Source organism: Clupea harengus, chromosome 15 (genome assembly GCF_900700415.2).
Source record: "Clupea harengus chromosome 15, Ch_v2.0.2, whole genome shotgun sequence".
In the NCBI taxonomy this organism is placed as follows: Eukaryota; Metazoa; Chordata; class Actinopteri; order Clupeiformes; family Clupeidae; genus Clupea; species Clupea harengus.
In genome coordinates, this window is record NC_045166.1 from 21,261,685 (window position 1) to 21,272,226 (window position 10,542).

The 10,542-nt window shown below is 45.6% G+C and overlaps 2 protein-coding genes across 2 annotated transcripts in view; both read left to right on the forward strand.

Moving 5' to 3' along the window:
* The first annotated feature begins 288 nt into the window (after positions 1 to 288).
* On the forward strand, positions 289 to 8,288 carry drc1 (dynein regulatory complex subunit 1 homolog (Chlamydomonas)). The gene is made up of 16 exons (XM_031581591.2): positions 289 to 776; positions 1,070 to 1,154; positions 1,409 to 1,521; positions 1,756 to 1,939; positions 2,192 to 2,329; positions 2,769 to 2,855; positions 3,060 to 3,182; positions 3,506 to 3,645; positions 4,335 to 4,469; positions 5,113 to 5,530; positions 5,727 to 5,816; positions 6,151 to 6,258; positions 6,511 to 6,620; positions 7,096 to 7,245; positions 7,538 to 7,640; positions 8,118 to 8,288. Exons 1-16 carry the CDS (start codon positions 667 to 669, stop codon positions 8,214 to 8,216), a joined length of 2,193 nt encoding a protein of 730 aa, XP_031437451.1. The 5' UTR covers positions 289 to 666; the 3' UTR covers positions 8,217 to 8,288.
* A 624-nt stretch (positions 8,289 to 8,912) lies between these two features.
* The window catches only part of kcnf1a (potassium voltage-gated channel, subfamily F, member 1a), a 4,336-nt gene continuing 2,706 nt past the window's right edge, over positions 8,913 to 10,542 (forward strand). The window contains exon 1 of the mRNA XM_031581622.2: positions 8,913 to 10,542. This exon is cut by the window's right edge and continues 2,706 nt beyond it. Coding sequence (XP_031437482.1) covers positions 9,623 to 10,542 — 920 coding nt within the window. The 5' untranslated portion in view covers positions 8,913 to 9,622.

Consider the following 10,542-nt stretch of genomic DNA (forward strand, 5'->3'; position numbering starts at 1 on the left):
ATTGGTAAAATGCAAACACCCACCTACCAGCGGGACATCACACGTAGTTCGTAGAGACATGTAGGCTTGTGTGGTCTGACCCAAAACGTAGCCTACAGTGCGCACAACCACGACTCCGAATCAACCTGGCCAGGCCTTGCAGATAGCCTGTATTGTTTAACTTGAGATCCTCGTGAAGGGATATTACGTGGTGTACGCAATGACTTCACGGAGACAGATGAGTTCGGAACTGAAGTAGTTTAAATAGAAATAGATTAAATAGAATAGCGCCCCAAAACACACCTCCCCTCATGTGGACTCTTCTCTTCTCAACTCTCCCCAAAACCTGCTTCACATTATGGGAAATGTAGCTCATGCCAATAACCATGTTTAGAAACGGACCCACTTTCAAGTTCTTAAATGGGAGATCCCACATTTCTGTTATTCCATATGTGTATGACAATGACAGCATCTTACACCAATGGTATTCACAGTTCTAAAACTAGCCAGTGTGCACCAAAATCAAAATATATCCCATCACACACAGCGCCGCTCCATGTGGTATCCTAGCAACCAGAAAGACAACAAATGCCTGAAACACACGAACTAAAGTCATTGAGCGCTTTTCATCGTAGCTAAATAATGTAAAACACATTTTTTTCTAATTGGCTACGTTTAAAACTGATCATGAGTCAAAATGGAAATCACCGGTGTCCAGACGTGTTGTCTGATAATCCGGAGGAGAGGATAGCAGCTCGCCGGCTCCGGATTGCTGCACGAAATGAAGTCAAGAAAAGGTAAGCTAACGTTAGCCGACATTTAGGCCTGAGTGCGCCGACTCTTCTTTAATAACTTAATGTCATCTTTGATTTACGACTAAATTAACATAACCACTTCCAACAAAATTCAGCCTTGAACCTTTGCGTCTAATGTCACATTGCCATTTTCTACCGTGTGTATTTACATTTACATAGAGGAATTTCATGCTTTTCCTCTGTTACTTTACTTTTAACTTCAATTTTAACATGTAACTCTCTGTCATGTAGCGATATTTCACTTATAAGCATGTCGCTAAAGAAAGACATTTTAGACAGGAGCAAGGAGAGGGCTCAAGTAAGAAGGTGGAGGAGAAGGAAGAGGCCAAAAGCCAGGAGCAAGTGGAACGGAGCGAACGGGTAACTTCACTCGACGCGTTTTATGGTGGATCTTCTCTGGTTACATTATATGATATGGTCTTGCTTATAACTGGGTGTATTACTACTGTTGCATAATGTGGTGTAGAGACGTGGTAAAATTTGAATCTGTTGAATAGCTTTAACAAGGTGACCAACTATAATTGACTACAATGAGATATCAGTTGATATGGCTTTGTATAAGGGGGTGGTTATAACAGGCTATGTTTTGGTGTGTATTTGTGTGTGTATTACAGCGAATTAAAAAGCTGCAGATCGACGGAACAGAACTGGTGAGCAACATCCAAGTGGCAGCAGATGCACGTGAGTCACTCAAGAGGGATGAGCTGGAAGAGGCCCGCAGATTGAGGTACGTACACACACACACACACACACATACATACATACACACACACACACACACACACACACACACACACACACACACACACACACACACACACACACACACACGCACAACAGCCTGTCACTAACACTTACTCTCACACATCACACCCTTTCTCTTTATGTGTTTATTATGTTTATACAAGTGTGTGTTTGTTTGTGTGCGCTGGTGACTGCATGTGTGTGTGTGTGTATGCAGGGTGGAGAAGGAGGAAGCAGAGGCGAAGTCAAGCCTGGAGAAGTTTGAGGAGATCAGTAAGAGATGGTTGCAGGCGAAGCTGCGTGAGGTCCCTCAGGAGCTCAGAGACGCCCTCAACAGCCAGACTCAGCTATGTGCCACTCTAATAGAGGACAAGAACAAACTCATCACTGACCTGCAGCAGGTACATACACACGGACACACATGCATGCACGCATGCACAGATGCACACACATAAACAAACATTCAAACACATGGACACCTACACTCAAGTGTAACATAGCTAACATAGCTAAAGTAGTAACTAAAGTAACGCGCGCGTGTGTGTGTGCGTGTGTGTGTGTGTGTGTGTGTGTGTGTGTGTGTGTGTGTGTGTGTGTGTCTGTGTGTGTGTGTGTGTGTGTGTGTGTGTGTGTGTGTGTGTGTGTGTGTGTAGGAGCTGAAGGTCTCTGATGACAGGTATGTGAGAGACCTGAAACGGCAGGCAGATGAGGTGGACCTGATGACGGAGAGGATGGAAGAGCAGATCAAAACACTCATCACCTCCTACAGAGAGGAGGTCAAGGAGATACAGGTACACACACACTTATAAAAACACAAGAAGCACACACACACACACACACACACACACACAAGCATTATAAATAGAGGAGACCATGGAGATAGCGGTATACACACTCACATACATACACACAGACACTTTCTCACTTTCCTCTTGCTCGCTCTCATGCACACACATGTTCACATGTATCACATTCTATCCAGAGTAGAGGTGACGTCCTGAACTGCAAACACTTTCTTTTTAGAGTCAGCATCTCCCTCTAGTGGTAGTCAGCAGCACTGCAGAACACTTGTGGTCATAAAATGACACAGGCTTTTGGCTGTATGAATACTTACTAATGTATAACTCGTCTAAGATTACATGTATTTTAATGTGTGTGTGTGTGTGTGTGTGTGCTTATGTGTGTGCATGTGTATGTTTGTGTGTGTGTCTGTCTGTCTGTCTCGTTCAGTGCTCGTTTGACCAGGAGCAGAAAGCCCTGCTGGACGGGAACCTCCAAGGATGGGAACAACTGAGAAAAGCCAGAGGAGATAAAGAGGTTTGAGCACAAAACACAACACACACACACACACACACACACACACACACACACACACACATATACACGCGCAAACATTCACTTCTACATACTGCCCTGCACAACCACGCACACAGACACTCATACACCCTCTCTCTCTCTAATTCACTCTCACACACACACACACACGCTTCTTCAACCCCCTTCCATCTCTTCTGGAGCCAGGTGCAGAGTCTTGGAGAAAGGATCAGCCGAGTGGAGGAGTTTGAGGTGCTGCTGCAGAAGCTCAGGGTGGAGGATTCGGAGGAGTACAATATGATCAAGTCCAAACTGGAGACAGACGTGCAGGTAATAATGTGCACAAGCATGTGGGTAAACACAAACACACACACACACACACACACATACACACACACACACACACATGTACATACACACTCATGCACAGATGACAGACATCACTCACATACTAGAAATGCACAAGCAGTCACGCAACTTTTCCTGCCTATGTACTGGTCCAAGTAACCATGGGAACCTGGGTTCGACTCTGACCACGGTCATTTCTCACTCCCTATCTCTCTCCCGCTCTGTCTCTCTCTTTTGTTGAATTAGCAGTACAATGGGTTTGTAAGTCATTATGTCTCCCTGTGTGTGTATGTGTATGTGTGCAGGTCCTGCAGCAGCAGCTGCACCAGATGAAGGCCACATACCAGCTGAACCAGGAGAAGCTGGAGTACAACTTCCAGGTGCTGAAGAAGCGAGACGAGGAGAACACCATCACCAAGTCCCAGCAGAAACGGAAGATCACCAGGTCTAACCTCCAAACCCCAACACCCCTTCAGCTAGTGACATTTACATGCAATTTAACCAAACAGTGTAAATGAACATGACTCCCTCCACTACTTTTTCGGAAGCACACACACAGAATGGACAGCTAGAGGGCAGTGCGGAGCAATTTCGCTGAATTTGACTAAACGCGTATTGGCTTAGAAGTGACCATAATGAAGTGTCTACCACTCTACTGCCCTGCGATACAGAGTGTGGGAGTGACCGTCGTCATTTTATATGTGGCAGATTGGCATTTTTGCAAGTTCCTGTTTAAAAAAGAAAATCCCTGAGGGAATAAATGGGGTTTTGGAAAATCGATAAGAGAATGCTGGTGGTAGTTAAGTAAGTGCTTCAGAGATCCCACATGAATGCCACTCAAGAGTCCCTCATGTTGCCAAGTGACGTAATGTGGTCCATCCTTCCTCTGCTGTAGCATATTGGTAGTAACATCTTCATTTTGACCGAGTCTGATAATTACATTTTAATTCACCAAACCGTTTGCCTAGGTTTTTCTACTGGCTTTGCTTCGCTCACACCTTATTTTTTGCAAATTTTGCGAAAAAACCCCATTCATTCTTCCATACAGATCCGTTAAAGTGATCTGAGGAAGTGTTCAAATGCTAACACTGAAAACTAGAAAGTTCCATACTCTATTAAGAATGCTTCATTTAGATTACAGGATGTCCTGAACAACATGAAGATCAAATGCACCAAACAGGAGAAGCAGAGCCGAGAGGAGAACCAATCACAGACCGAGGACTACAGGCGCATCATGCTGCAATACAAACACATGCAGAAGAAAATGAGGTGAGAATTTGACAAACATAAACACACAGTAATATCACAGGCAAAAGGCCTGTCTCTCTCTCTCTCTCTTTCTCTCTGTCTCCCACGCAACATGACTGTTCCGATCTGTAAATTGTCTTTGGAATCGCGAATCTTCCAACTAAACTGATGGTGATGCTACCCTCCAGTTTCTCTATTGACCAACAACTGGACAGAGGTGGGTCCGGTTTATGTAGATTAGAGGGGGGAGCCTTGAAACCGGCTTGGGGTAACTAAAAACAGTCTGGTCATCCTCTGTGCACTTGCACCACATGGGCCCCCACGGAACTCTGGGTACACCGGATTGGATGACCTCTCTGTCCCCAGGTCTCGTGCGTGGCCTGCACAACGGGGGTGCACAGCTTGATGCCGCTGGTAGCAGCAACCTTCTGAACACATACACACACACACACACAATTACACAAAATTCACATACACACACAGTGCACACACAGATGTACACACACACAGTAGACATAGTAGATGAAACACACACTCAAAGTACACTCGCATTCAATGACCTATCAGTCACACCTATAACACGTAAACAAGCACTTAAACACAGTGCTCAATCATCCTCCGAACATGGATGCGCTCACAAACATGTCTTTCACTTTCCTCTAAGGCACTTTGCTGTCATGGACGCACAGAAGTTCGCGGAGGTGTGGCACATGAACGACGATGAGGTGAAGGATCTGGTTAGCCGAGGCCTGGAGATTGACAGGCTGATCTACCAACAGCAGCTGGGCCTGAAGTGGGCCCCGCCCCCTCTGCCCTTCATGCAGCACAGTGGGCCTGTCAGGCCGCAGGGCCAGGCCTTTAGCTCCGCACTCCAGACCGCCACGAAAATGCTGGAAATAGAGGAAGAGGAAGAGGAAGGGAGGGTGGAGGAAGAGTCCCAGACCACGGCTGCAGAAGGATCAAGCAGTGAGGTTCATGTCACAGGAAGTGAGACAGACGGTACAGGAAGTGGGGTGGAAAAGCATGGGAAAGTGTCTCCAAAGACAGTGAAGAGGCTGCTGGAGTTACTTTGCAATGAAGCGGTGAGGAGAACGTTTTGTTCTGTGTGTGTGTGTGTGTGTGTGTGTGTGTCTGGATGGTGTGTGTGTGTGTGTTAGTGTGTATACCCTATAGGTGTGTGTAAGAATGTGGTTTTCTATGTAAACATTATATTTCCTGCAAACATTCATATACACTGTGATGTGTCTGATTTCTGTCTATTCACCCTCCCTCCCCCAGGGCTTCCTCATTGAGAGTAAACTGCTGAAACTGCTCTCTCCCCTGGAGAAAAATGAACAATCCCTCATGAAGCTGGACTCCATTTTCTCTGTGAGTGGATAGCGTGACTTACACCAATGCTAAATGCCTGAACTCCTTATCAACTTGATACGTATATAATCAAATGTGTACATGCGCTATCTCCAGACAAACTCTGTAAGATATAGTATCCATATTCTTTTATACTGTCCTTAATCTACAGAAAGCCATTTCAGTGCCACAGCTGGTTAGGTGCTAACTACATTTCATTGACTTTACTCTGCACAATAAAGTTGAATGCCATGTGGCTAGGGCCTGGATAACTGAGTGTTGGATTGGCTAAATGACCAATAGCAAGATTTTGTTGTTTCACTGGAGTCTGGATTAATCGACTGTCTAATTTCAGGCCATGGGGATTGAGAATGAGGAAGATGTCTATCAGCTTGCTGAGTTCTTTGTGAAGTTCAAGCAGCAGCAGCAGCAGCAGCAGCAGCAGCTTCAAGAGGAAGAAGAGGTGATGGACACACACACACACACACATAGACACACACACAGCTGCACTCACACACACACACACACACACACACACAGATGCGCTCACATAGATAAGTATAAACACACACAGACACCCACACACATACACATACACACACACACAGATGCTCACACACAGACATGAACACAAATTCAGAGACACCCAGATGCTCACACAAGCATAGACCTGCAGATACTAACAAATGTTACCCTCCTTGTTCTCTACCATAAGGGAGAAGCAACCAGCGGACAGGATGACCGTAAGGAAGGTGAAGATCTCATACATCCCAATGATGTCCTGGTGGCTCTCAAAGCCTTCACTTCTCAGCACTGCCGAATGAGGTGTGTGTGTGTGTGTTTATGTGTGTGTGTGTGTGTGTGTGTGTACATTTATTGGGACATGGGTGGCAATATGGCAAAATATTCACCACCAACCACAACAACAGTTATGTGTTCATTTTTGAAGATTTACAAGCAAGCATTCTTGAACAACATATGTATTACGTAGTGTGTGTGTGTGTGTGTGTGTGTGTTTGTGTGTTTGTGTGTGTGTGTGTGTGTGTGTATATGTATGTCTGTGTGTGTGTGTGTATGTGTCTGTGTCTGTGTGTGTGTGTGTGTGTGTGTGTGTGTGTGTGTGTGTGTGTGTGTGTGTGTTTGTGTGTGTGTGTGTGTGTATATGTATGTCTGTGTGTGTGTGTGTGTGTGTGTGTGTGTGTGTGTGTTTGTGTGTGTGTGTGTGTGTATATGTATGTCTGTGTGTGTGTGTGTGTGTGTGTGTGTGTGTGTGTGTGTGTGTGTGTGTGTGTGTGTGTAGGGACACCCAGGCTGTTGGGCAGAGCAGTGTGAGTGTGGTGCCCAGGAGCGTGTGTGTGGATGTGCAGTACTGGGAGAGCATGGCCTGCATCATCAGCCCCGCCAAACTCACCGTCTGGAACTCACTGGAGAAAGCCCTGGAGAAATATCAGTAGGTACACACACACACACACACACAGATGTATACACACACACACACACACACACACACACACATATGCAACACACATACACCTTGGCTGTGGTTATCCCTATTGTACAATCACAAGTCAGTATCTCCTATGATTACTGCTGGTTTTCTCGATTTTCATAGAAAATGAAGTACAGTTATGTGTGTTCTGTGTGTGTGTTCTGTGTGTGTGTGTGTGTGTGTGTGTGTGTGTGTGTGTGTGTGTGTGTGTGTGTGTGTGTGTGTGTGTGTGTGTGTGTGTGTGTGATTGTAGCACCATACTGACAGAAAGGTCCAAGCTTCTGGTCGACACACAGAAACTCAGACAGCAGAACTCAGAACTCAAAATGCTGCTTCACCAATATGTCAACTCCAGGGTAAGTGTGTGTGTATGTCAGATAGTTAGATAAAAGCCAAGAGTTGTAATACCTGTAAAGGAGATTGTGTGTGTGTGTGGTACAAAAACTTTTGAATGTAGCCAAACAAAAATATAGTTGTAGGCTAGACAGCATATACCTTATATTACTTTGTGTTATATAATCCCAGACCATAGGCAGCATATACCACCTAATATTACCTTATTTTACTTACATTTAGTCATTTAGCAGACGCTTTTATCCAAAGCGACTTACAAGGATGTATACACATTTTTACATTTTTACACTGATGGCACACTGCACATCAGGAGCAATTAGGGGTTCAGTGTCTTGCTCAAGGACGCTTCGACAGGGAATCGAACTAGCAACCTTCTGATTACTAAACGACTTCTCTACCTCCTGTACCACTGTCGCAGATCATATGGTATTGTTTGGGGTTCTGTTAGGAAGTTCACCTGACCTCACATATGTTCATAGGTGAATGTTGAGCTGGAGATCCCGCCCACTCAGGTAATTCAGATCGTCAAGAATGATGTCTTCAACAGCCAATCAGTGCAGAGGACTATGAAGCGCTGAGAGACTAATACAAATCTACTTTTAATGCATACTGCTCATTGAATGCAGCTCTAGATGGAAACATATGTTTTGATCTGTAATAATATAATAAAGAATGTGTTGTTACGATTCAATTCTGCCTGTGTATTATTCAGATATGATATAGTAAATATATGGTAGCTTAATCTTAAACTGTGAGTTTCTAATACGCATGTTGATCAGATGGGCTAGTGGTAGGTATATTAGATACAGATGAAGAGGCATTTTGGCTGTAGAGTGAGTATATGGAAAGGACAACCCCTGTAACCTAGAAAACAATTGTTGGTCATTTAGCTATGCCAGGCATTTCCTAACATGCTCAAGCAACTGACAATAGGAAATGTCCATAGCTTAAACTGATTTTTTTTTCCAAAAAAATATACAAATATATAAAAAGGTTGGCACCAGAGTATGGGCAGAAATACTTTGAAAATGACCACAAATTCAACCTTCGACTCAGACGATGAAGTCATCTTTTGCCCAGTGCACTGACTCAAGAGCACCGCTAGAGTGAGACAAAGCACTTCTTTCTGGAGCAGTTTCAAGGTTTTCGAGGGAGCAATTTAAAAATTGTGTGATCTTTGTGAGTGCATTTGTGATCACCGAAACCGAAACCACTGGCGAAATACGTAACCTCAAAAGTGTCAAACAAAAGGATGACAAGATTCTGCAATATGGAAACGGATGTAGTTCAATGTATGTGAAGACCTACAGAAACCCAAGTCCTTGTATTTTAGGAAAGGTCAACGGAATTATTGAATCAGATAAGCGAAGCCAGGGCTGCTGAATCTGAATGTCTTATTGCTCGTGCTCTGTGTGATTCATGTGGTGTCTTCTTTGGTAGCAGATGAAAAAGGTTTCCCTTTCTCTTTCCAAGTTCCTGGCGCTGCTTGCCTCTTAACACCGAGGATAATTTATGAGCTCTCACCACTCTTCTCTCCTTCCCTTTGTCCGTTGAATAAAGCTATAGTTACAGAGGTGTCTACGGTCCCCAAGCTCTAGCCAAGTTCTTGTAGCCCACCCTGAGAGGCGCGTGCTCACATGTGTTACGCGCCAACAGATCGGTCGGTCTTCCAGGCAAATTATCTGCAGGACTCGCAAGCCAGCTCGGAAGTGTAACAGATTAACTCTTTTTCTCAACTCTCACGAGAAAATGTTCAGAAGGAAAACTTTACGACATGTCTTTCTCTTTATTTCGGAGTAATTGTGTATTTCCCTTGAATACGGAGGAGTGAGGAACTTATTTTTATTTTGTAACTAGATTTGGTGATTTCAGAATATGTATAATCTATATACCAGCATTGTAAGGGCTTATTGAAGTCACATCATCCAAAGGAAGGCATAAACCAAGTTTACAGAGCAAAGAAAGCTTCGTGCGTAAAATTAAAATGTGGTCGTTCCCGCGACCGCGCTCTGGTGATTGCAGCGGGTCTGAGACCAGCAAGGAGCTGGAAATTGTGGTGAACATTGGAGGCTTGAGGCAGGTGCTGAGCGGAGATGTTCTGAGTAGGTATCCGGACACACGGCTAGCCAAGTTGGCAAGCCAGGCGGCGGGAAACTCGGAGGATTTATCAGAACTGTGCGACGACTATGGTGGTGGTGAGTTCTACTTTGACAGAGACCCAGACGCGTTTAAATGTATAATGGAAGTTTACTATTGTGGTGAAATCCACATGAAGAGAGGTATATGCCCCGCGTGTTTCATGGAGGAGATGGAGTTCTGGGACGTGGAGCCAGAGTTTCTGGATGAATGTTGCCGTTCCAACCTGCATGACGTTGAAGAGGAATTGGCAGAGATCGCCGAGAAGGTACAGTCGCTGCTGGAGGCTCGCGAGAGGGTGCGAGCCGTGGGTATCGGCGCGTGGAAACGCTTCCAGGCGCGCGTGTGGCGCGTGATGGAACAGCCGGACTCGTCCGTGGCGGCGCGTGTTATCGCCGTCATCTCCTTCCTCCTCATCCTCGTCTCCTCAGCAGCTCTGTGCGCGGGAACCATTCCCGAGCTTCAAACCCGCGACGCGCAGGGCAACCCAACGGAGCCGCCAGCCCTCGTTACAGTGGACACCGTTTGCATCGTGTGGTTCACGCTGGAATATCTCCTCCGGTTCTTCGCTGCTCCCCGGAAGCTCCGTTTCCTGCTCTCCTTCATGAACGTGATCGACTGCCTGGCCATCCTGCCCTACTTCCTGCTCCTCACGCTCACTCAGCTGGGCTCTGCGCTGCTGGAGCTGTCGGACATGCAGCAGGCGGTGCAGGCCCTGCGGATCCTGCGCGTGGCACGCGTGCTCAAGCTAGCGCGCCACTCCTCGGG